The sequence below is a fragment of the Etheostoma spectabile genome, chromosome 3 (genome assembly GCF_008692095.1).
Source record: "Etheostoma spectabile isolate EspeVRDwgs_2016 chromosome 3, UIUC_Espe_1.0, whole genome shotgun sequence".
Classification (NCBI taxonomy): Eukaryota; Metazoa; Chordata; class Actinopteri; order Perciformes; family Percidae; genus Etheostoma; species Etheostoma spectabile.
This window is the reverse complement of record NC_045735.1, coordinates 11,051,280-11,078,749: the sequence shown is the minus strand read 5'-3', so window position 1 is coordinate 11,078,749 and position 27,470 is coordinate 11,051,280. Positions and strand designations below refer to the sequence as shown.

The following is a 27,470-nucleotide window of genomic DNA, read 5'->3' as shown; positions in this document are numbered from 1 at the left end:
ATGAGACACAGAATGTATTACTGTTATGTGGGTGAGAAGCAAGAGCAGAGTTATAAGTATCAGTAGTGCAGTGTTATCTAAATGCTCTGTTTTCCTTCAGATGGTTAGCACATTTTAATCTGGTTGTCCTTTCACTGCATTCAGCTTAGAGTTAAGACTAGTATCTTGTGGTAAGACAAAGAAGCTCTAAACAACAGTTTCTTTTTTACACCTAAGTATTTTGGTGGCAAGTATATGTAAAGCTGCAAAGAATTTCTTTCCGTTTTATGTTCTTTGTCAAGCAGTTAAACATTTCTTTTTTAAGTACGGCAGAAATATGGAATGGCATGGGTCAGAAATACAGTTTTATGTACATATACACCAAAAATAAAGCCGTTGTTTTTTGTTGTCACTATCCACTGAATGTCTTTAAAGAGGATCCTTTCTCATTCTCTGTCCCTCCTTAGGCCGCGCCAGCATTCGTCCAATGAAAAACATCACAGCAATTGCTGGACGAGACGCGTTCGTTCACTGCCGTGTGATTGGCTACCCTTACTACTCCATAAAGTGGTACAAAAACTCGGCACTGCTACCGTTTAACCACCGACAGCGAGCATTTGAGAACAACGGCACACTGAAGCTGACCAATGTGCAGCAGGTGGATGCTGGCGAGTATAACTGCAAGGTGATGGTCCAACCCAACAAGATGGACTCCCAGAGTGTCCATGTTCTTGTGAGAGGTTAGTCCCATTGAGTTGGGTAGACAAAGTGTATTGAGCTTAATATGTTGCACAACCTTGAGATGTTTTTTATTCCCATGCATTTTGTGCATTAAGTATTTAAAAGCTTGCAGGAAATGTCAAGATACCATGCAGCTGGTCAAGAAACTCATTTTGATATTAAATGTTTTGTTGGTAATTGTAATATATATATATATATAAACATTTTTCTTCATTCTGTGCAAGGATACAATTTAGTTTTTTCAACTTGAGACACACAGATATACGCTGAATATAAAAATGATTAAATATAACTTATCCATAAAAACAGTCACTATAATGTTTAGTTTTATTTGATGAACAATGCAGTGCTGTGGTTGTTATGCAAGACATCTTCTAATGTAGTTGTCATCACATGTTTTTTTTGTTAAGGAATAGGTCAACATTTTGTGAGATGTGCTCATTCGCTTTCTTGCTGATAGTTATATTGGATAGTCAATGCCACTCTCATAACTTCCTGTGAAGTATAGGTCTACACATAGTAGCCTCTTAGCTTAGCATAGAGACTGTGAAAAGGGTGAAACAGCTAGCCCGGTAAAAGGTAAAAAACTCTGCCTTCCAGCACATCTGAAGCTCCCCAATGAATATTTTTTTTTATTTTCATTTGTTTAAGAAAATTCGGTAAAGTCAGAACACATGGGTAGCTCCCTTGTTTGAGTGTGCGCCCCATGTATGAAGGCTCAGTCCTAGCTGCAGCAGTCGCAGATTTGATTCCAACCTGCTGCATTCCCCCCCTCTCTCTCCCATTTCATGTCTTCAGCTGTCCTATCAAATAAAGGCCTAAAATGTCCCAAACAAATCTGGGTTATCAGTGGGACTATTTTTCGCCCATGTTCTGTGACCTCCTGGACTCTCCATTAGTATGTAAATAAGCGTGTTTCCCAAAATGTTGAAGTGTTCCTTTCAACTGTCATCATTTTGACTTTGTGCTAGAACTCTTAATGGTTTCATGCCAACGTCTCATATTTTGTGCCGTAATAAAGCTGAATTTGATAGTTTAAATAGGAAATGTAAGGCACATTCTGAGGCACTTCTTTTTTTTGCCCCGTGTCTACATGTGCATCTAAGAATTGCCTCAGGGGGCGGCCTGGTAGCAGTTGGTAGAGTGTGCGCCCATATATCAAGGTTTATTCCTTGACACAGAGGCCCAGGGTGTGACTCTGACCTGCGGCAGTTTCCTGCCGGTCTTCCCCCTCTCCCTCCCATTTTATGTCTAAGCTGTTCTAAAGACAGAAATGCCAAACAAATAATCTTAAAAATAAATAAATAAAAAGGCCCACTCACACAGAAAGGCAGACAGCTATATCGTAGATCTCACCAGACTTCTAAAGTGATTTGATATTCCATCTGTATATCAGGATACCTAATGAAGACTGTATCAGTGCCACTGATATTACAGAGTTGAGTGACTGATTCTCACTGAGATCTTACAAATGTAATAGGTGATACAAAAACAGGCTTCCCCATTATGCCCAATTTTCTTCCCTCTGTACAGTATACTAGGTTGTTGTCACTATATTACACTCACCAAATGAGCAAGGGAAACAGAGGGAGAGAGAAAGTGAGAACTATAGAGAGAGCGATGATATAAAGCAACACTTCCCAGTGGTACTATAGTGAGCGAGTGCATTTGTTAATTTACTCTGCTCATGCTTGAAATGCGGAAGTGTCTTTGGGGATCCCTGGAGTCCATTATCTCCACTTTGTTGTGAATTAAATAAGGTGCTAAAGTGCTGCTTATTTCAGTGTTATTTGAACTCACTGGACACTCAAACACAGATTACTTGTGTGATGGCTGGAGATTTCCCAGAGAATAGAGTGTAGGCAATTTGAATAGATCTTATTGTATAACTGTGTCATTATATTATGCAGCCAGATTGACTCTGATCACTTGTTTTTTTTTTCCTGAATATGCACTAGTCCTGCAATCAGGGTTTTTAGATGGGTGGATAAAAAAGAAAATAGGAGATTGATGTAATAGCCAGGCTGGAAGATAGGTAGGTTAGTAGATCAATAGATAATTATTAATAGACAAAGAGAAAGGTTCACTTCAATTTCTTTTTTCAAGCAACCTGAATGAGTCACCTCAAAGTTTTTTTGTTCTGTTCCTGTGTGCTCTCTTAGCTTATTGTGCTGAAAGGACTAAATGTTCCAGTCTGAGAATGACGGGGAATTATTGCAGAATTCTTTGCTATTCAGGTCTTTTATGTTCCTTCAGTGACCTCTTTATAGGATAAGGAAGATAGTTAGAAGATTGTAGGATTACTCTGAGAAAAAGGACACAATACCTGCCACAGAATCCAGGGAATTAAGATGGTCTTTGAAACTCACAGCTGAAATCACATTTGATCTTTGTGTCTCTTTTCCTCCACTATCAGTCCCTCCCTACATTCAACCCTTTGAGTTCCAGCGCTTCACCATCGGCCAGCGTGTCTTCATCCCCTGCGTGGTCATGTCAGGCGACCGCCCGCTAGACATCACCTGGCAAAAAGATGGCCGGCCAATCCCCATCAGCCTGGGTGTGACTGTGGACAACATCGACTTCACCAGCTCACTGCGAATCTCCAACCTGACGCCCGACCACAACGGCAACTACACCTGCATTGCCCGCAACGAGGCTGCTGCAGTGGAGCACCAGAGTCAGCTCATTGTTCGAGGTGAGAAAACACAAAGGAACATATTATATATCTAATAGCACCTAGTGGACTACTATAATCTGTAGTATGTGTGCAGGTTTTCATTTTAAGCAATCCCTGCAGTGCCAAGCATCACTTATTAGAGCATCCTGTCTAGCTGAAGGTAAAATCAAATGGTGTAGTGTTTGACTGGTATGAAAACCTGCATACCTCAGCTTCAAGCATAATAAAGACACCAAAAAAAAGTAATGAATCACTGTCAACTGTTACTTTATGTGTATGTACAGTTCCTCCTCAGTTTGTGGTTCAGCCTGAGGATCAAGATGGGATCTATGGGAAAACTGTGACTCTGAACTGCTCAGCTGAAGGCTACCCACCACCCACCATCGTATGGGAACACTCCAAAGGTACATTAAACACTGCATGAAATATCATTTGGAATTAAAAGCAAATTTCACTGTCAAATTGAAACTTACAGAGTAAGAAAGCAGACTTGGGTCTCTTGAGTCACCAGGATGCTCTGCAATAGCTCCAATATATTGGCTCGTAATAATACAAAGGGCCTGTAAAACAATCAAACATGGAAGTTCATCATTTAAAGTAATTAACCCCAAATTTAATGGATATAGTGGTATACTTCGCAGTGTTATAATTTACACTATGTTTAACACAAACTGCAATCAATTTTCAAGAGTTATCATTTGACAATAAATTTGTGCTGTAGTAGTGCTTTTGAAGAAAAAGTGGATTCCATTTGCTTCATCCGCAGCCAGAGCATCAGTGTGTGTGAATGCACAGACATTCAGTACATGCACACACAGCCATCTGCTCTGTGAACCGGGGGTTGGGGGCTTACAGGGTTTCACCTGCACAATTAGAGAATCATCAGAGAGAGAGAGAAAGACACATGCAAAACAGACAGAAAGATATACAAATAGTGTTAGCAGACAGACACACAGGCAGGGAGGCAGCAGGTGAGTTTAGCCACTAGAGCAGGGCAGATGAAAAGGGGCCCCATGTGTTTGCTCCCTCATCCATAAAACAAGGGATGAAAGCTTCCCCAGCAGAAGGACAACAACCAATGAGGAGTGATGCGTGAGTGTGTTTATTTGTTCACTCAAGTGTGTGTGTGTGTGTGTGTGTGTGTGTGTGTGTGTGTGTGTGTGTGTGTGTGTGTGTGTGTGTGTGTGTGTGTGTGTGTACTAGGCCCCGTAATCAAAGGAATAAAAGAATCAGATGTGTTTTTCACCCTTTGATTGGATTTGTGTGTGCGGGCGTGTATGTGTGTGAGAGAGACAAGCAAGCCTCATGCCTGATTAGTAATGTCTGACCATTACTGATCAGTACAGAGAAGGAAGTGGCCCAGGGTTCAGTTGACCCGGCCCCAAGTTGTTTTTGTGTTTTGTTCGAGCCTTTGTCACATATTTTTCCACCGTTTTTCACATCTTCTTGGTGCTCTGTAATATGTGGTTTCAAAGGATTATAATGAGCAAATAAGCAATGAAAATCACTTCAGGAATAAAAATGCATCCAGGGTAGGTGGCTAGGTATAAGCTATATTCTAATTTGTTGTAAGCCAGAGTGCAGTTTGTGTAGAGAATGGCTGTCTTTTTCTGCAACAGAAGTTGAAGACAAGAGTCTCCCTGGGAGATATGGAACATTAAGTAAAGGTCAACTGCAATTAGCATGACTAGCACCATTTGGATATGCAAAATCCATAATTCAAGGAAGAATTCTCTCTCTCTCTCTCTCTCTCTCTCTCTCTCTCTTTGTCTCTCTCTCTGTCAGAGCCATGAGAGCAGAAACAAAGTCACCACTTGACCCCTAGTCTAGCCACGGCCACTTGACTGCATTTTAATTAAATATCAAAACCCACAGCTCACTAAATAGCCTAATCTCTACACACTAACTTTAACACAAGCTAATGCAATGTCTGGCTCAGTTCACATGTGTTTAAATACTACAAGGTGGGATACAGTGCTTTCATTACTATAAGAGCAGACTGCGCTAAAGGCGTTAGCTTTATTTTGTTATTGTCAGTGACATGGATTTAAGTTCACCATTGCAGAATGAGATACTGTATTGTTTGACAATAGAACAAGAGTGATTATATAATTTTCTATTTAAAAAGATAGGTATTAATTACATGCTGGCAGGCAGCAGGCCAGAATATGTCAGAGATGCCAAGTCCAATTATTTCAACGATGCTTCAGTGATGGATACCATATATCAGTTGTATTGGATTTTTACGAATTGTGAAAAGACACGTGCACAGCATTACTCGTCTTGTTCTGAAACCAGACCAATACATTGCTTTAGGATTAGTCTGTCCTCAACCAAGGCCATTTCTTCTGGATCTAGTATTCAACAAACATTAATGCAAAGAATAAACCCGGAGAGTTGACAAACATGATTAAATAATCAATAAAAATCCATGTCTAGCTACAGTTATCATCTTTGAATCTCACTGGTTCGTCTCCGTGTTGAAGGCCAGCAGCAAAGCAGGGCATCTCTGCTTTGCTCTCCTTCTGCCTGTTGTTCTGCATCAATCTGCTGTCTTGTTAAACATGAGCATTATGTCTGTTCTGATTGCATCACACCAGCAGCTCGGCCTGCTTCACTGTGCTCAGCAGCTGTTTGGTGGTTTAAGGATTTAGGCCTGGTGTTAAAAAACATGTTTACAATCCTCCCTAAATCTGACAGGCTTTGTCATCAAATCTGTAAACACAGATAAATGGTCAAATGAATTCACGCACACAAACGCACACACACACACACACACACACACACACACACACACACACACACACACACATACACACATACACACACACACACACATACATACACACTGGAGGTCAAATCACTGATAAGCACTGTATTAGCATTATACATGCATCATACAGATCCTTATATAGGCCCGTGTGTACATTTAAACATACTGTATGGACTATATAAAGAGTTGGATACTATGTCTAAATGTTTATTTTCTCATTATTTACAGTGTCTCTTTCCTTTGTCTTTTCTTTTCTTACCAGGCGCGGGCGTCCCCCAGTTTCAGCCTATCTCACTGAACAGCGGCTCTCGTGTGCAGCTGCTGAGCAATGGTTCGCTGCTAATCAAACACGTGCTGGAGGACGACAGCGGCTTCTACCTGTGTAAGGTCAGCAACGACGTGGGAGCTGATGTCAGCAAGTCCATGTACCTCACTGTCAAAAGTAAGAGCCTGCGTCTGATGCACGATCAATAACAGCTGATGGGCAGTAATCATTGTGTATTTTAATGTCTGGGCTGCTGCAGCCACAAGCAGCCGTTAAAAAGGATTCCCTGTTGCAGGATTATACTGATCGCTATACTCCTCGTAAAGTTGATTGTCCAAACATTAACTTTGTAAAAGAACGGAAGGAAGTAAGATTCAAATCAGGAAATTCAAGCTGTGCAAATGATGAACAAACTGAGTCTGAGATGTACAGATGATGAGCTTCAGCTAAATAAAAACACTTCATAAGTTAAGCATAGCATTAAAGGAGTCATGATTCTGACCAAACCTTTAGTACATCTGTTGAAATAGTGGAGGCTATGCTCATGTCCATGCTTATAGTAAAAGGACCAGGAGTTATTGAGCATTTTTCTTCACAAACCTATCTGTATACACACAGTTTATTCTCCCTTTTCTGAGTATATTTAAGCATGGCATATTAATATCCCCGACTACAGGTCTCTTGCCTCCAGAGGGCATTAGCATGTAGCTCCCCTATAGTGCTAGGAGTGGCTCCTCATGGTGCTCAGATGTGAGTGGGGCTTATTTTCCTTGTGCTACTGTTTTCAAACTGGAGCACGAGGAGCCCCGCTGACGGGCAGCCCCGTCTCCCTCTCTCCCTCTCTCTATCTCTTCCTCTTTCTGTGTCCTCATCAGCCCAAAGTCTGATCCATAGAACACAAATGTGTAAAACATGTACATGTACTTGATACATATACCTGAGTTACATTTACAAGGAAAACACATTAAACTTGCCATTTTCAGTGATGAGATGAAACTTGGAACTGACCCTGACTTTTGACCTCACTGTAAAATGGGAAGCCAACACAATAAATTTTGTAGAACTCTCCTTCTGGATGGCACTTGTTTTTATTAATATCAGCTGGCATGCCATGGATATTCATGTGTCACTGTAACTAAGCTTCACAGTGTAATGCTGTCAATGCTACAGCAGCAGGCTCAGAGAAGAACATGCTCTCTGTGTTTTCATAGGTCAGTTTGCTGACTGTAGCACCCAGTTGCTATGCAGTTGACCTATGGCTGTACTAACCTTTTTTTCTATCGTTTTCTACCAAGCAGAGAACAAACACTGTGGCTGCATCTACATTAGACTCAACTCAGAGTAGCATATCTATAAGTCCCAATATTAAACATTGAGTTTTAAGAAACGTTTTATTTTATTTTAACTAGCAAAACAAGGTCTTGTGTCATACATATTGTGTTTTAGCTCATATAAAATACATCTACTAAATGGTAACCGCATTTGTTCATGATATGCTTGTACTGTATCTACTGAACTCCATTATACCAATATGAGTCCTTCAGAGTCAAAGAGACTACTCACCCTAAACAAGTTAGGGTAAGATTATATGAGGAATCCAATCAACACTGTTGTTGTACTAAAGTACAGCACAGATCTTCTCCCTTTCTCGCTGACCTTTTTGTTTTTGGTCCAGTAGGTCTTTTGGTCAATTAGTGATTTGATCTGGCCGTGACAGTCCCTTGAGTGTGGGTTTTGAAGGACATGAAGTCCAAAAAACATATAAAGAGCATATAAAGAGCAGTGGTTTAAGTATATACAGTATATATAGATTTGTTGGTGTACATCTTGTAGGATTGTGGGCAATGGGGGGGGGGGTGAAAAGTAAACTGAGTTTGCACGTGTAGTTTCAGTTTCATTACTCTTTATAGTCAGTAATATCATCTAACATAGTAAATGAGAGAGAGACGTGTGTGTGTGTGTGAGAGAGAGATGGGGTTTGACCCACTGAACGCACTCTGCTGTTGCTCTAGGATTTAGTGTCATGCTGTTCTGGGCTCTATCAAAGGGAATTTGTATAGCTTTAGTGCTAAATAATGTAGGCGTACTTCTCATAACTAGTAGTTTCATTAACATGAACCATAATGCTAACATTATTTACAGTTTTTATTATTTATATAAAAGACATGATCACGCTTTTTTCAAGTCATTTTGTGAAAATTAATTGAGTGGTAATTTTTAGTTGAAAAGTAATTTTTGAAGTTGAACATGGTTATATCATGGTTATGGTTATGTAAGTGGAATCTAATATTAACCCAAAAACTATAGTTCCTTGTTTGTCAGTTACTATAATTAGTCTTTTCTTCTTACTGATGACAGAAAAATACTGAAGTTGTTATGTAACTTTTCTTTTTGCTGTTGAACAATTCTGACACACCTGCACAGAGCCTCTTCTTGTAACTTTGACTTGCCTTCAGGAAGTATGCAATCGTATACATTACAAGTACTATTGCCAAGAACTTGTTATTTTTTTTCCCAACGTGAAAATGTCTTATTCAGAACTACTGTTATCTCAATACATTTGGCCCTGCACAAATAAAACACATTTATTTTACTGAGCCTTTGTCCCATATAACGCCTGCTGTTAAAACGTCTGAATATCATTTTTACTTTTTGCAAACATGCAGCATTCCTTTTTGCAGTTATCATTGAGTTAATACACTTTTGCTGCAGCCACGCTATTAATTGGAAGATAGCACAAATTACCATATACCAATTTGTTAGTGAATCTGCTGCAGGTTTAGTAATATTTTGCCACAGTAATCACAAAATCTAACTTTATTGCCTGAGTATCTGATTGGTTGTTTTGCCAACAATGCCATAATGACATCCCCAAAATATGTCATCATCAGTAACAATAAATATGGAATAAACACATGTGAGTGCAATTCTCTTTTTACACTCTGACCATTTACTCCTAAATTACATTTCTCTTGCAGTGTCATTTAAAACCTTTAAGTCATTTATGATTCAGTTAGCATTGACGTGTCATCTTCACAGCTTGAATAATTCACATTACAGGAAACAGCTGTAAGTTTGTTGAGCCTATGATAAAACTCTGTGCTGTTCTTCCTCTGCTGTCATTGGCTGCTCAGTCATTACATGCTGGCTCAGCCACATGCTTGTCACTCATCAACAGATCACATTTCATGCCCTTTAAACCCCAAACTGTACTCGTTCACTCAAGATGCTTTCTGTAAAAGTGTACTTACTCGCATGAGTGGTTTAAAAAAAGGGGGACCATTACTGCGCTCCAACACCATCATGTCCATTTCACTATGTTTGGATGTCTGTTTGTGAGCATATTTCTTTTCATTTTTAAGGATACAGTAAGATTTTATCATACAAACTTTAGGCTTATTGTACTTTTTGCATGTGTGTTTGCAATCCCATCAGTTTTTATTTGTGTATCAATTCATGGCGCATTATGTTCAGTCTGCTTCCATGCACCGTGTGTAATTTTGTGTGTGTGTGCGTGTTATGAGTCACTAGAACTCTTGAGTGCATTTCAGCCTCATTTAAATCCGTCAATACTTCAATTAGAAGCCGACGAAGGGGCTCAAGGGAAGAGCAGTCTGCATGCTTCTTTTGTGCATGCACTCTCTGTCTGTCTTTGTTTCTTACATTTCCAGCAATGAAAGAAAGATTAAAAAGATAAATAACACATTATTTGTTTAATTTTATACCCTTGTTCATTTTCTGGCAGCTGTGTCTAAATCCGACCACTACCAACAACAACGCCTACATTTATTTACCATTTACAATTTTTTTTTTAGCTTTATTGAATCTCACTCTTACAAAATACAAAATAGTAAATAGTAAAACTTAATCTCAGATGAATATTAGAGTAATACATTTAAATACATCAACCTGTGCTGCTCTTCCGTGTCTCTGGGCATGTTTTTCTGTAAGTTCTCTTTCTAAATCATTCACAATGTCAACATAGTGAATCCTGTAAAGTGAAAAAATTGTTCTGCTTATTCGTATAAGGGGGCAGGGTTGTGTATTTATCCTATCTGAAACCAAAAAACAAAAGAGCAGATGTGTGTGGAATGGATTAAGCGGTAGGTGTACTGTATCTACTCTAACATAACAGGGAAAAATGAGCATGTCTGGACAACTAACTTGCACGTGGCTTTAGCATAAATCTTTTAACATCATATCATGTACAGCATGTAGCCATCAAGTGCTAAGATATCTATTACAAGGTTCAAATTTTAAAATGAGTCAGCTGAAATCATTAATAACTCAGACATTACAATCGACTATTAATGTAGTCAACGTTAGCTTAGTTATTTAGCTAGCTACAACTGATCAAATCTGCTAGCACGTTACTGTAACCGGCAGATTTTGTTATGGGCCATCAAGAAAAAATAACTTGACAGGCATATCGACACGTTTAGCAATTCTGCTTGAAAACTGATACATACAAATAATGTTGTTTAAACTCTAATTCCATCTGCAAAGGCTTAAGACAGTTTCACCACCAACGTCATTTGGTAACTTGGAATTTTATTATTATATAAGATTTAACCGCACGTCTCTGCTGAAGACCTATCCTTGTAAAAGGTAAGCCTCCACACTGTTCTGTCCCTCACCTCCAGTCTTTGTTCCCCTTCTTTTCCCTTTCAGCTTTCTCTTTCTCACTTCTCTTCCTTTTTCCCACTTGCACTTTCTCCTCTACCCGCCTGTGTTTTATTACCAGGCCCTGTAATATTGCTGGATATTAAAAAATATACATCAACCGAGCAATTATGGGCTATCAAAAAGAATCGGGTTAGCCCGGGGCCCTGCAAGTGCTGCACGGCAGATGCATAGTGATAAGAGGAGGAGGAAACGAGTGGGTAGCCTCCCCTCAGCCCGGGCCACTGATGCATGACCAAGATCACTGAACATTTTAGATTCTGCAGTCTACATGACATCTTAAAGGACCATGGCATGTAAATTTCACTTTATGAGTTTTTTTTTTTTAATATGAGTTCCCCCAGCCTGCCTGTGGTCCCCCAGTGGCTAGAAATGGCGATGGGTGTAAACCTAGCCCTGGGTATCCTGCTCTACTATTGAGAAAATGAAAGCTCAATTGGGCCGATCTGGAATCTCGCCCCTTATGAGGTCATAAAGGGCAAGGCTATCTCCCCTTTCTCTGCTTTGCCAAATAATTTGGCCCACCCATGAGAGAGAGACATCATGGTCTTCAAACAAGCAAAGTGGCAGTTGGTCAAGGCCACACCCACCCGTCTCCACCTCCCCCCCATCAGAAATGGCACCTACTAAGGAAAACTCATTGTGGGACTGGCTCTAGTGGCTGTAATTCTGCACCAAAGCTGAATGTTGGGAAAGAGACTTCAGATACAGTATTAGGGGACCATAAAGGTCTATATAAAAACATTCAAAGAGCACCATGTCATGGGACCTTTAAATACACAGACATTTAACATGTTTCATTCACACGTACTGTACATCCACACTCTCACACATACAAGGTCACAGAAATACTGTATATATTAATTTATGCATATACATATAGACAAGCATTTGCTCATACATACATATGAACATAAATGACAAATATTCTAATACAAGACAATTTCATACAGAAACAAATACACACATACACACAGTGCTGAGTCTTGCGTGCTGTCATTGCGTGCCCTTTCTCTTTCGATGAGCAAACAAAAGCTTTGTCGATGTTAACTTCCACTGCCAAGGCTACAGATTTAGATGGAGAAAATAGCCCCTGTTAAGCAGCAATAACATTTAGAGAAGGGGATGAGAAGGCTCTTTTAATAGGACTCACTTAAAATTCATAGTTGCCATGCAAAATAAATCAGCGATTTCCTGTGCAGGGGCAGTGGGAAGGGGGATGATGGTATGGGGATCGAGGGAGAGGGAGGGGCTGCGAGTGAATAAGAGATTAGGTTTAAACGTTGGCACTCCCCAGTCTGACACATTTCATCATGTCGGGGGTGGGCGGGCATTGAAGGTGCACATACACACACATGCACAGGCCTCATATGTGCACACTAGCACACATACAAGTATAGCAGCTCCCCCTTTTGATTTTTGTTGGCTGCATCAGAAAAGAAAATGTATTGTGAGGAAAAAGTCAGAAACAGTTTGAAGGAGTCTGTATGTGTTCATTTGTATGCGAGGGGGTGTTGCTGTGTAGGATTTGTGTTTGTGTGTGCATATGCTTGTTAACTCTCTTCATTTTAATTCACAGTACACATATAAATCAGTAACCAACTGATACACGGCTGATATTATTGTCAGATATAGCTTATTACAGATATAATAGTATCAGTGTTAAGATCTTTCTGAGCTGGGGCAACCTCTAGCTCACCCAGTATGAGCGTGTGCCCCATGTAAGCTGAGGCCTTTGCAGCAGCCAAAGTTAGAATCTGACCTGCGGCCCTTTGCTGCGTGTCATCACCCATCTCTCTCCCACCTTTTCCTGTCTATCTACTCACTCTGAAATAAAGGGAAAAATAATCAGTAGCATCGTGCTTGTTCTGCCGAATGGGTGTGGTTTAACACATCAGGGCAATTTACAATAACAAATGATTCATTATAAATTCAAGTACTTTAATTGACTCGTGATTGTCTAACCATCCTGAAACTTTCTAGTACGAGCAATATGAATCAGACTAGCGCCTGTGTGAAGCCAAAACAAATTATTACAAAGTTTGCTACAAATACTGTTTTGACCCAGGAGAATACTGTGTGAGAGGGGAGGCATGTGTGTATTTTTAAATTGTGTTTTGGGTTGTTCGTGTGTGCCATTGCTTCTGTTTTGGTTTGCATTTGTTTGTGCATGTGTATCCTTATGTTTTGTCTTTTTTCTTTTTTTTTTTTTTATATCTTGTCAGTGTTTCTACACTTGCATACTGTATGAGTGTGCTGGGCCACTATCTCTGTATTTGTCTTTGTTTGTGTATTTCTGAATGTGCATGGGTGTGTGAGTGCGTCTGTCGTTATTCGTGCATGTCTGTATATGTTCAAATGCGTGTGTGTCTGTGTGAGACAACAGCACGGCCGGTGGACTTGTCTGCTGCGTATGAATAATCAAAGTGGTCTCTCTCATCATTAAATCATCGCTGTCCTGGTGGGAGCCTGAGGAGGGAGATGGAGTGAGAGAGCAAAGGAGAGGGATCATAGTTAGCGCTGCAGGGGTACATGCTCTCTCTCTCTCCTCCATCGTGTAGTGTGGCTGAGATGTGTCATGAGCACAAGTCTTTTCCGCTCTCTGTGCTCGCCCACTTAGCTCCCCAAGACACAGCTGTTCTCATGTACTCACATCCATACATATGCACACACAGTATAACAGTCATACACATGCACACAGACTTTATTCTGGAGTGTACAGACATTCAAACACTGACTCAAACACACAAATTTCATCTTTTCTTGGAAGAGAGGGCCTCCAACCTCTACTACACAAGTATCTGCCACATAGTACGGGAATGGAGAGATATTTCCTTCTTTATAGAGCTGTGTAGATTGAATTATTACTTAATACTTACTACTGTCCTTTTCAATGACACAGTATTCACCATAACACATATTTAATATATACTGGAAACCTTCTAATATACATACAACCGAAAGGTTGGTGGTTTTCAATTTCCTCGCGGGAGTCATCCCAAAAGGATTAATAAAGAGAAGTCTAAGTCTAAGTCTAAGTCTATATGGTACTAAACACAGGTCTGTCTAACGTAAAAAAAAATGAATTGACTGATCACACAACACAGTAACAATGGATCAAATAGCTCATATTTTATTGCCGCAGCTGGTAGCTGTTTTGTCAATAAAGCAGTAAAACGCACATTAAACAAAGTAAAGCGACTAGCTGGTAAAGAAAGTTGCGCATTTAGCAGCAGGAGAGAAAAACATTTCACTCAGGAGTTGGTGGAGACCAAAACAGATCTAAAGGGAAAGTAAATATTGGTATCACATTTGTCAGGAGGGCACAAGACATATCCACTCCAAAACAATGATAATGATGCTCCAGCTGTTTGCCAACATGTTCCATATCAACTTAATAGGGTGATAATATGTCAGTGTTGCGTTTATAACTTGATTCCACTGCCCCCAAGTGGATCAAAACGTAAATGTAGCTTTAAATTATTTATCAAGCAAAATAGGGAAATCCTTTTAAATTGAATAGCGTAGCGTTTGGACTGTTGGTCAAATAAAATAAGCAACTTGAGAAGTCTATTTTGACTGTGATGTTTTTCTCTGTTTTCAGGTGATTGCTGTCTGCTAATAAATTAATATCTGTAATGAATTTAAATCTGGTTTGTTTAAAAAGAAATAACACATTAGTAGATTATTATAGTGGCCATTGTTTTCTGCATTGTAAGAGGAACATTATTGGATTTGTTAATGTTGAAATATGTTCCACACAATATTTTCTCAAGTTACTGTAATTTAAACTTGCCTGCCTTTTTCTGACCATTTTCAAAGGATTCCTACACACTTCAGTTATTTTTGACTCACTCAAATTTTTTCAAGTTTATAAGCCAGCTGGCAGAAATCAGATCATTTGTAATGTTACACCTGCAATGTTTTAAAGAACAATTAAGATAACGTCAACATTAACATTAATTAACATTAGCATTTTCATTCAGTCTGCTCAAACTGCAGAAGTTAACATAGAGTATTCCAACTCAGGAGCTTCACACTTTAGAGATAATTATACTGTGAATAGCACCTGAACGTCTCTGTGAGTGTAATAATTGGGAGATGGCTTCATGTAGTGGAGAGAAAAGGACAGAATGAAAGAAAGCGTGAGTATGAGAACAGTGTGAGTGTGAGTACAGACTGTGAGTAGTATCGGTGAGAGACATTTACAACAGATACTAGTTCTGCAAAACGACACACGCACGCGCACACACACACACACACAGGCTAGATATGTTACTAATGAGCCTGGTGTGTGGTTACAGCGTAGAGCCAGACTGGCTCCACGCTTAGACTACTGGGAGTTCAGTCAGGAGTCACCACTTTCTTCTCCGTTTCTCCGCCTCATCCTTAGAAAACAGCAAGTTACCATTCACTGTCATTATCAAAGCAGGCGCAGACTTACCTGAAGGGCTCAGTTTCAATCTCTAAGTATTTTGAGAGACAGGTTGACTCAAACATGAGTTCTTGATGGTCCCAGGAGTGTTTAAATGGTTGTCATAACTGTCAGCTCAGTTTAAGACAGGAAACAGTTACAAAATGCATATGTGCTATGTTTTTCAAAATGTGATTTCATTTATTTTTGTTTTGGAATAAAACCTTTTTACATGTGGCACAATGAAAGACATTATTCCAAAGTGGTCCTTGGTGGAAAGGAAAGTAAATATACTGTTAAAAAAGGTTATATTTGATGTCATTCTAATAAGGTCTTCATTTACATCCATCCTTTTTTAATCTTGCTCTTCCTACTCTCTCCCCTAAACCTCTGTCTCCTCCATCCAGTCCCTGCCATGATCACCTCCTACCCCAACACCACTCTGGCTACACAGGGCGAGGAGAAGAGGATGAGCTGCATTGCTCACGGGGAGAAACCCATAATGGTGCGCTGGGAGAAAGAAGAACGCATCATCAACCCGGAGACCAGCCGATATGTGGTCACCGTCAAAGAGGTGGCTGATGAAGTCGTCTCTACGCTGGTGGTGAGTGCTCAGTTTCACTGCCACGCAAACAGGTTTTCAATCTAGTTTTAGTGGGCGCACAACCTTCAGTTCTTTTTATCTATTATCTTTAAAGATGGAAAGGAGAGAGTAGGTAAGGCATAAGAAAACCTTATCATCTTAAAATCTTCAAGTAGAGTACAAAATATTAAATATTATTTTCAGGTCAATTCAATGCTTAAAACACAGTATGAATGAGTACATCTGTAATGCAGTATTGTTAAGGAGTCTGTGCTTTCTGATAATTTAGTAGTTAAATGTCCACCATGAATCAGGATAAAAAGGGTTTATCCCGTCACTGGTAAAGGAGAAGAATCTTGAAGTTGAGTACACTGCCTGTCCTCCTTTTTGAAAAATCCCCGAGCATGAAACATCATTTTTAGACTATCTGCCTACCCTAATGTCCTGTATATGGTTTGTGTCTCTGTAGATTATGCCAACCGTTCGTGAGGACTCTGGTTTCTTCTCCTGTCATGCCATCAACTCCTTCGGTGAGGATCGAGGCATCATACAGCTGACTGTGCAAGGTAAGACTCAGTTCAGCGCATGGCTTTTTCAGTGGGTCTGTTTGGAAGAAAATTCCCTCCAGGAGTAGTAACGTTTTTTAACATTTATTACTTAATGTATTCATTTATTAATTTAATTTCGGCACACAGTGTAACTCCTGCTCCTTGCAGAGCTATCCTTAATCTCTCACTGGGGAAATCACAGACAGAGTAAAACCGATGCATCTGTCTGGTCTGCCTGCCATCCAGTTCTCTTTCAGGACTACTGCTTTAACTCTGTTGTGTTCACACTTTTCCTCAGAACCACCCGACCCTCCAGAGGTGGAGATCCGGGAGGTTAAAGATCGGACCATAGCTCTCCGCTGGACCATGGGCTTTGATGGCAACAGCCCCATCACAGGATATGATATTGAGTGCAAGAACAAATCAGGTAGACACAAGTTGAAAAGATAACCTGTTATGTCTATGTTACAATTACTGAGTTACACAGCAAACAAGAAATCCAGAAATAAGAAATGCAAAATGTTACTATCCCCCTCTGTTTCTTCTAGCGTCATGGCTATCAGCCCAGGTAACCAAAGATGTTTCACCGCAGCTCAACCAGGCCACGATTATTGACCTCCACCCTTCTTCCACTTACAACATCCGCATGGTCGCCAAGAACATCATCGGCAACAGCAACCCTAGCAACGAGCTCACCATCACTACTGATGAAGCAGGTAACTGAGCTTCTCATGAGTCCTGTGGAAACACTATCATATGACATTTTAAATGCATTTTTCACAGTTTTGCCTAATTTGAGTATAACGTCTATGATAAAAATGAACTGCTCAAAAATAACATTGTTACTGAAAAGATAAGAACACTGCAAACAATAAGGAGGTACATGTAATTAGTCAAACTATGGTGCAACTTAGTACATAAAAAAACTCCACTTTCTTCAAAACACACATTTTAATACTCTCTAGAAAATTTAAAATGTGTCTGAATGCTGGTTTGGAAGGAAACTCTTCAGCTTTAGTGGCAATTTCCTCCTCCTGGCCCTAAAACCTGTAGAGTCATCTTGCACTTAATTATTTTATGGTTGTTTGAAATAGAGGCCATCATCTTTAATATCTGGGGAAACAGATCAGTCCACTGTTGCTTTTAGTCAGCTCTATCAGTGTTCACTTATCTTCTATTGCCTATAATGATCCCCCCACAGACATACCAGCACATTAAAATGCCCCATTTTGCTAGATTCATTGCTAAAATAAAGTCATAAACTTCAAATTAAATAAAACATGTATCATTTCTCACATTATTTTAAAGGTTAACGTTGATGATTAAACACGTTTTTTTAATTATTTGTTTTTAAGTTGAAGTGGAAACTGCACGGTACTGTATAAGAGTGTGAAGGAAAATATATTCTTGACTCAACATCACCATCTAGTGAAATTGAAAGGGATAAAAAGTGACTCGCTCTCAGTGGTGGATCATCTTTTCAATTTAAACACAAGCATGCAGTCATATTGAATGATGTGCTTTATTTGTAGCTCCTGACGGGCCACCACAGGATGTCACTCTGGAGTCTACCTCCCCACAGAGCATCAAAGTTTCCTGGAAGGTAAAGTTTACATTTTTTGTAAATTGCGTACTGATAAGCTGCTGCACTGAAATTGATATCCTGAATTAATAGGTGGGAGAAACACAAAGAAATGTTTTTTATGATATGAATGTGTAAATGGTAAATAAATAATAAATAATTTTAATAGTAAAACTGAGACTTGGGTCTCCTAAATCTTTATTCTGGATTAGTACTACTACAAATATTGCTGTTTGTGTTTATATTGTTATTTATGTAAATTTTATTTGGACCCCAAAAAGGCTATCAACCACTTTGTGAAGGCTAATCAGGATCTGAATAAAAATAAATAAATAAGTGTTATTAAAGTAGCTAAAAAGTCAGTATTTGGTTAAAGACAAGCTGTCAAGGCAAGCTTAAGAAGAAGCTACAGTGACTTTTAGCTATGTTGTATAGTTATGGTTTATTTTATAACCTGTAATAGTTGATGATAAGTGTCTTATGAATATATGAAATGGACAGAAGAGAAGTAATGAGATTTCATATGTAATTACATAGTCAAGCTGCATTATTATGTTTTGTTTGCTTTAGATTCAGTATTTAATGTTTGAATAGTTTGTCTAAGTGTCACCACAGGTTATGAGTTGGTTTTCTAAGCGGTTTCTCTCCTCGTCTTGCAGCCTCCCTACAAGTACCTGCAGAATGGTGTGATTCGTGGCTACCAGGTGGGCTACAGAGAGTATAGCCCTGGTGGGAGCCACCAGTTCACCATCATCAGCCTGGACACCACAGGAGACACCACAGAGAGCATCGTGCTGGACAACCTGAAGAAGTTCACTCAGTACAGCGTGGTGGTACAGGCTGCTAATAGGGCAGGCACCGGGCCATCCTCACAGCAAGTCGTCACCAAAACACTAGAGGATGGTAAGGAGGGGGCGGAGCTGTTCTGATGTGTTATATATGTGTTACTGTAAACATCAATGGGTCCATTTGTCCCTGCTGAGGGTCTTGTAATTAGTGTATTGGGTTGTTGCTTTAAGTTAATATAACCATATATTTTGTATTTATTTTGTAGACTGCTTGTTATTTGACTTGTTATTTTGAGCCACATCTCTTCTACCTAGGCCTTTTTAGATGCAATGGCTTTTAAAAAAGACTCTAACATATTCTTGTGGAAAGGCTCCCCTCTACTGGACATTTGTAAACTTACAGCCGACAAACGGGCTTGGGCTTCAGTACTATCAAAGTCTCTGATTAAGGAGGACTTTTAGGCTGATTTTACAAAATATAAAGAGTCCCTTTTTGTTTTTGAAGCCCTCATTTTTATAATTAAAAACTTTTGACAATTATTCACTAAATAATAAATTAGTAAGGTTGGTTTAAAAAACAAAAATCTTCGACTAAATTGACCTGCTTCACAAAAATACCATGTGCTTTTGACACACGTAATGATGTTTTGCATTTGATATTAATATATCTGGTTTTGCAAGATCTTTTACTCCAAATAATCATCAGGAACTTTGAGGATGCAGTTGTTATTATTTACAAAATATTAACTTAAACATACAACCATCTGAGAATTAAACACCACTTTTCAGTAATGTCTTGTGTAGTTATAATAAGCTTTGGTTTTGTCAATGACGGAAGAGGATGTCATTCATGTATCCAAACAGATGTTCCAGGTGTAATATATATACATACATATATATAGTTTAGCAGTTATTTTTCATTTGTGGTACTTAGTGAATTGCCTACATGAGGGTACCTGCACAGACAGCCACTGGTATTGTCAGTCCTTCAGTTTTTCTCGTCTTGTATCTCTGGTAGTGCCGTCTCGAGCTCCTGAAAATGTCCTGGCCGTAGCAAAGTCCCCAGAAGTTATCTCGCTCTCATGGATGCCTCTGCCCAGAGAGGCTCTCAATGGAAACCTGCAGGGATACCGAGTCATCTACTGGGCAAACCTTCCTGATGGAGGTATTAACATCAACACATGCAGACGGGGGTCGGGTTGGTTCAGTTGGTAGCGCAAGCGCACATACACCTAGGGGTTTATTCCTTGATGCAGAGGTCTAGGGTTTGAGTCTGACCTGTGACCATTTTCTGCATGTCTTCCACCCAGACAATGTCACACCCAGACAATGATATGATTTATTGATCGATGCAGTTTATCTGCCATTAAGGCCATACATAAACTGATTTGTCATCAATGCTTGTTTTAATTGCTGTTGCTTGTCATGGTTCATCCCCTAGAGGAAGCTGTAGTATTGTCATACTATAAGATGCTGTTGTGAGTGGGAGAGGTAGTGTAACTTGGATAATTCAAGTTGTATTGTGTGTATTTAGATTAGATATAAACAGTTATTTCCTGATAAATGACTAACTGCAACTCCAACTGATCTCAGTATGAGACAAAAGCACATGCACTGCTGTATTTCTGACTCTTATCATTTTCCAAAAGTATAATTTTACCGAAGTTATTTACACTTACTGTATATAGTAATATACATTTTTGATCTACATTTCAATTTACATATTTGATGAAAAATGAAACAATTTGTGCCACATAACACTGAGATGATTGTATAGTGGAAATACAAAGTCTGCATTGCATGGAGGGAATATCTGTGGTTCCTGGGTTTTTCCCTTGAATGTATAGCCGCTGTATAGCAGCAATGCTGCAGTCTTGCTGGTCCCCATCAATAATTCAAAATGCAATAACTCAGTGAGGCCCGTTGCCTTAGCTCTGAGTGACAGGACATGAGGGAGTAGAGGAGAGGAGAAAGGAATCAGAGCAATAATAAAAGTAAATCCCTTAATATCTTTTTTTAGTAAAATACTTATACTATAATGCAGAGTTGTGCTTCCCATACATTATCTATTATGTACATGCATTCATACATTGAGTATCTCACAAGACTGTAATACAATGTTAGCTAACCAATGTTTGGGTAACTGTTGAATGCTAAATTAACTGTTCATAATAATTGTACTGAGATGCACCATTGTACACTATAGCGCATACCCATTTTTATACCTAGGCTTATATATGTGTCTCCTCTCCTGTGTCAGAACTGGGAGAAATCAGGAATGTGACGACCAATCAGCCGTCTCTGGAGCTGGACGGTTTGGAGAAGTACACCAACTACAGTATCCAGGTCTTAGCCTTTACCAACGCTGGAGATGGTGTCCGCAGTGAACAGATCTACGTCCGGACTAAGGAGGATGGTACGATACATTACTAGATATAACAGAAATAACATATGTATGTTTACCCTATTGTAAATCTTATTAGTGTTTGCTTCACCATTATCATTTTAATGCATTTTGAAGTTCATGTTCTGAAAATGTGTCAGTACAGTTAAGTTGCTTCTAAAAAACATGTAGCAGAAAGACAATAGACTAAAGTCAAGGTTATAAGGTGCTGTGCAGTGGAGGAATACTTATTTCTCACTTAAAACATGACAGTGTCACAACCTTTTTCAAGAGTATTAAACAAACTGGGGATATTTGGTCTGCTTATGCTTCATGGTGATAATCAATTATACAATAGCAATAGATACTAGAACTACATATGCATGTACATTTAATATTTTTATCTTGGCCCTGCTGAACCCTACACTGTTCTCTTCTCCCCCAGTTCCTGGTCCCCCAGCGGGGGTTAAGGCTGCAGCCTCCAGTAGCTCTGTGGTGTTTGTCTCCTGGCTGCCTCCGCTCAAACTCAACGGCATCATCAGGAAATACATCGTCTTCTGCTCTAACCTGCATCCGATGGTAATAGCATTTGTATACCAAAAGAATTTTAATGATCTTTTTTTCCACCTAGTTTGTCAAAGCCAATTGAAGGATTGTTGTCTTGAGTAACTCAAACATTAAAACATGGCATGCTGCTACATGAAGCTTTAAATCAAACCATCTGTATGTCATGAAAAGCCAGCATGACAGTTTTCTGTACACACATGGCATTTCTCTGGACTTCACTAGTTCTGCCCAATGATACATTAATCTCTCCTCTCTCTCCGTTTTACAGGTGATGAGCGAGTTTGAGGCGTCTCCAGATGCCTATTTCTACAGGATCCCCAATCTGGCTCGAAACAGACAGTACAGTATCTGGGTGGTGGCTGTGACGGCTGCTGGTCATGGCAACAACAGTGAGAAGATCACAGTGGAGCCTCTAGCCAAAGGTAAATCCAAGATGGCCTGACAATAACCTTTGTTAGTGTTTAGATTCAAATAGTTATTTTCATCCAAAGCATAATTAAAATTAATGAGTGCATTTTTGTAGTTGAATTGTATAAAATCCATGTATGAATGTCATTAGAATATTGGTTTTGATTAAGTTCTAAATACATAATTCAAAAGTGAACAAGGTTTGGTGTCAAGGTCACCAAAGTGTGTGTTTGTGTGTGTTTTAGCTCCCGCCAGGATTCTGACCTTCAATGGGACAGTGACCACTCCTTGGATGAAGGACATTGTTTTACCATGCAAGGCTGTTGGAGACCCTCCTCCTACCATCAAGTGGCTCAAGGGGAAGTAAGTCAAACACACACAGTAATGAAGTTCTGCTCAGCACAGATAGAATATCATGGATTTTCATTATGGTCTATAATGAAGTAAATAACATTGTTTTTTGTCTCCAGCACAAACGGAACTCCTACACCTGTCCTTGTGGATGGTCGTCGTAGTGTCTATGGCAACGGCAGCTTCATCATCCGCACAGTGAAAGCAGAGGATTCTGGGAACTACAGCTGTGTGGCCAGCAACAACTGGGGCTCTGATGAGATCACACTTAACCTGCAGGTCCAAGGCAAGTAGTTATAGAGCACACATAAAAGATCCATATTGTTGCATTGGGTAACAGGTTTCTTTCTCAAGGTGAACACAGCCAATTAGACAGGAGTGGGATTGGGATTTGATAAGCTGTTCTATGATATTTGTTAGCCCACCAAATCTTCAAGCACAAAGGTTCCTTTGTCCTACTTTTGAAGCATTGAAGCATAGGTTAAAACAAAAATAAAGTCAACAACACATCCCGAACAAAAGGTAATTGTCCAGAAGTGTGTCGCAAAAGGGGACACCATATTGTTTGTTGCAGATTAGGCATGGAAAGACATGAGGTAGTTTTTTTAATCAAGATCTTTTTTTGAAGATTTTTACAGTATACCAGAGGTGCAGTACTGAATGAACATCACAGAAACACAAAATGAACATGTGTTCTGTATATATCAACAATAGCTTGCACCAATACACTGTACCTAGGATAAACATGGACTAGATAGATAAAAAGTGAAAAGAAGGGTGACAAAAAGTGCAAGAAATAATAATTATAATAATAACATATATAAAAAAAAAAAAAAAAATCCCTCACCAGTTACTGCCTGTGTATTAGACATAGTATAAGCTCACTGCCACACCTGCGCTAGTAGTAGTAAAGCTGCACCTAGTGGTCAAGCCTTTATAGGGTCTGGAATGCATTTAGAAAAGTGACCCCACACTTTCTGAAATGTACCATTGAAGTGAGTATCTAATTTTCTCCAGTCTTAAACAGGTCATGATGTCTTCAAGCCATTGTGTGTGAGTATGAGGGAAGGCATCCTTCCACTTGAGAAGGATAGCCTGCCAAGCAAGAAGGGAGGCAAAAGATAAAGTGCATTGTTTTTCTGTTCTTCCTACCCCTCCATGACCCCAAAGAGAGCAGTCAAGGGGTTTTGTTCTAATTGGATGTTTAACACCAGAGAAAGTGTATGTAAGATTTATCTACAATATTTATTAACGCATAAGAGTACATGGAATATAATTTTGCTTTTGAAATATGAGTCCTGTGTACAACGTTGAACTGAATTAGACATGAGGCAGTTTAATACAAATACAGTGAACAAGCAGTGAACTTTGATTCTTTATGTGTCCTCAGTCCCTCCTGACCAGCCACGCCTCACAGTTACCAAGACTACCACCACATCAATCACATTGTCATGGATACCTGGAGATAACGGAGGGAGCTCAATCAGAGGTGAGAGCGACGCAGTGGCACACACACACACACACACACACACACACACACACACACACACACACACATACACATACACATACACATACACATACATACACACACACACATCTCAAATGAATCTGAATCAGCACAGTGGGATGTTTCATCACACCTTAATGTGTACACAAATGTGCTTCAGCTGAATACATTATCCTTAATATAAAAAGAATCACCCTTCAGCTCTTTATGATAACCAGTGTAACCTCCCCCTTTATTCTGGCCTAATATTCCTGTTTCTCATTATCTGGTGGTTCAACCTGAACACTTGAGTCCTAAAAGGTAGATTAAAAAGCAGCTTGGAAGATTAGGTCTGTTTAAGTGAAAGATTAAAGTGCTCCATCTTGAAGAAAGCACAATAACAGTGAGACTTTTTGCAGTGATTCATCATTGCTTCTATTCATCTGCTCCTGTCTTTAGAGTTGCAGTCACTATAAATGCTGTTCATGATGCCTTCTCTGCAATATTTGTTTTGCTTCCTTGCTCACAGAGTCATCCATCACCAAGATACACATACCTACACTTCCGATTGTCTATTTTTAGCCAGGCTTACAGCATGCTCTAGGGAAGGCAATGTTGGTCTGTTGGCCTAACACTTTTGTCCTTATAACTATAACTGAATAAATGAATGATTGGATGAATTGCCCTGAAATTCAGTACAGACATTTTTGGTGCCCTGAGGATCAATCTTAATGATCTCTGACTTTGTATTTTGTGCTACCAAAAGGTCAACTTATTTACTTTTACTTTTACTAAAACTAACTACTGTATTTCTGGTAGTAGCTGTAAACAATTATGAAAGATTTCTATCCGTTAGTTCAGCTACATTTAGACTTGAAATTGTGTATGCATTTTCCAAATTTAACAGTTGGTGAATGTACTGATATTATATATTCATAGTTGTTTTGCTTTTCAGAGACTTTTATGCTACACTACATATTATTCAACTCCAAGTTAGGTAAAATAAAATCAATAAATTGGAAAAATATATTTCCACTCATTATTACCACTCAGATTTTCAGTCAGAAACTGCTAAATACTTTAACTTTCATTAGAAACAATAGCAGCATTAGTCCTTTTGATGAAAGCTGGGTCACACTGTACCTGACAACCACTATCTGAGATCTAAAATAGCCAGCGTGTAGAAGATGAACATGTTTAATTTCAACTATAAACTTTTCTCTGGTGACACTTGCGGGATCTAAGAATTGCAAAGTTGTCTTTCCGTTTTTCTACATTCTAGTGAATTATAGCCTGACCTTACCATTGTACATGCTATAGATTTTTAGTCTAGTTATTCTGTTTTAAGTCCTCAAACAAATTGTTGTCTTACATCCACAAATAATTCATTATAATTTATGTGTTAATAAAAGTACAATTTTCTGTGTAACTACAAATCTTCTGTCTCCACGATTTTCCCTTCTCACCAATTGCTTCCCCAGGTTACATCCTGCAGTACTCAGAGGACAACAGTGAGCAGTGGGGCAGTTTCCCCATCAGCCCCAGTGAGCGTTCATACCGTTTAGAGAACCTGAAGTGCGGCACCTGGTATAAATTTACCCTGACAGCCCAGAATGCAGTGGGGCCAGGGCGCATCAGTGAGATAATTGAAGCTAAGACCCATGGGAAAGGTAGGGAATTGAATTTTGAGTTTTTTGTCTCAATGCGGTGCTGTGATAACAACTAATCATGTTGTTGAAGATCATTCATTCATGGGGGTCATGTTCTCAAACCTATATTGCAATGTTCTCTAATAACTCTAGTGGTAGATTATATAAAAGTAGGTAATGGAATATTGTCTTTTTTCAATGATTTTGTTTTCATTGATTGTAAAAAGTCATATCTCTAAACTCCTATAAAACCCACTAAAAGGAGCACGTTCCTGTGGGTAAAAATGCTTGTATTTCTCTGTAACTCATATTCCTTTGAGGATGTTGACTAGTATCAATGTATTATTTGACTTTCTTCATGTACTCAAAAGTTTTCATCTTGGCCTACTGTGAGACATGTTCCAAAACTATGCTCTTGAACTGTGAAATATTGATTATCTTTGCCAAGTTGCAGCTTCACCCTCTCTCTATCTTCTCCTCAGAACCACAGTTTGCCAAAGACCATGAACTCTTCACCAGCATTAACTCCACCAGGGCCAGGCTCAACCTGGTTGGCTGGAACAACGGAGGCTGTCCAATTACCTCCTTCATACTAGAGTACCGGGCAGTGGACTCGGCCACCTGGACCACTGCCCAGCGCACATCGCTGACCAAGAGCTACATCCTGTACGACTTGCAGGAGGCAACCTGGTACGAACTGCAGATGAAGGTCACCAACAGCGCTGGCTCAGCAGAAAAGAGAATCACCTTTGCTACTCTCAATGCTGACGGAAGTGAGTTGGGATTAAACAGATTGTTACAGAGTTGCATGGATAGTGAGGATAGTTGGATCAGGATGAAATTACAAGTATACGTAGTGACTCAGGTGTAATTTAAGAACACTTAAAAAAGTAATAAAACATATCTCTAAACTGAAAATATGGCCAAACGTGTCAGTGTAGTTAGCTCCCTCCTAACATCAATAATATGAAACAGGAAACAAATATAAACAAAAAAATGAAGAGGATTTTGAGTGCAGTCTTGTTCTTTGATATCAGATTTCATCCAGTTTAAGGAGTTGTGAGACAGTGTTACAGTAGCTCTCTCTGAAACAGGGCTCTCTGAATCAGCATACAATCAAAAGAAGAAGGAACAATTAGACAGAGTTTAAGACCTTTTGTTATTATTTTTTAACATTACAACATCAGTTAAAACAGTGTTGCACCTTTTGTGACACTGTTCAGTTCAGCAATATTTTAGCATAAAGTGCCACTCTGCAGTTCTGCCTATAATATGTGCTTTAAGAGTATTTGTGTTTGAGACGGTTTTGTCAGCCTTTGAGCAAATTGACAGTTATTCTGATGGCTTAGCTGAGTAAGAAAAGGAGGGCGGTCTTCAGATTCTCCACGGGCCATGGCATAACTTTATTTGCCTTGGGCTACAGATTGTGTCAGTCAAACACAATGGATATTGTAAGCTGTAAGGAAGGATAGGTGGTGAGAGCTCTGTGGTACACTCCAGACTATTCACTATTTTCCTTTGAAGAGTATTGCGTGTTAGCTGCTTGTTATGTGTGTGTGTGTGTGTGTGTGTGTGTGTGTGTGTGTGTGT

The 27,470-nt window shown here is 39.4% G+C and overlaps 1 protein-coding gene across 5 annotated transcripts in view; it reads left to right on the top strand.

The window, feature by feature from the left end:
* The window catches only part of dscamb (Down syndrome cell adhesion molecule b), a 121,359-nt gene that overhangs the window by 79,555 nt on the left and 14,334 nt on the right, over positions 1 to 27,470 (top strand). For 4 of the 5 annotated variants that reach the window (XM_032509287.1, XM_032509304.1, XM_032509279.1 and 1 more), the window contains exons 8-26: positions 447 to 719; positions 3,137 to 3,415; positions 3,682 to 3,801; positions 6,433 to 6,612; positions 15,940 to 16,136; positions 16,585 to 16,681; positions 16,962 to 17,090; positions 17,212 to 17,379; positions 18,196 to 18,266; positions 18,905 to 19,148; positions 20,052 to 20,198; positions 21,294 to 21,449; positions 21,862 to 21,995; positions 22,252 to 22,405; positions 22,637 to 22,754; positions 22,862 to 23,028; positions 24,133 to 24,231; positions 25,713 to 25,901; positions 26,363 to 26,653. In XM_032509287.1, coding sequence (XP_032365178.1) covers positions 447 to 719; positions 3,137 to 3,415; positions 3,682 to 3,801; positions 6,433 to 6,612; positions 15,940 to 16,136; positions 16,585 to 16,681; positions 16,962 to 17,090; positions 17,212 to 17,379; positions 18,196 to 18,266; positions 18,905 to 19,148; positions 20,052 to 20,198; positions 21,294 to 21,449; positions 21,862 to 21,995; positions 22,252 to 22,405; positions 22,637 to 22,754; positions 22,862 to 23,028; positions 24,133 to 24,231; positions 25,713 to 25,901; positions 26,363 to 26,653 — 3,213 coding nt within the window. Of the gene's footprint in view, positions 1 to 446; positions 720 to 3,136; positions 3,416 to 3,681; positions 3,802 to 6,432; positions 6,613 to 15,939; positions 16,137 to 16,584; positions 16,682 to 16,961; positions 17,091 to 17,211; positions 17,380 to 18,195; positions 18,267 to 18,904; positions 19,149 to 20,051; positions 20,199 to 21,293; positions 21,450 to 21,861; positions 21,996 to 22,251; positions 22,406 to 22,636; positions 22,755 to 22,861; positions 23,029 to 24,132; positions 24,232 to 25,712; positions 25,902 to 26,362; positions 26,654 to 27,470 lie in introns of those variants that run through there. The other variant, XM_032509311.1, reaches the window with a different exon arrangement.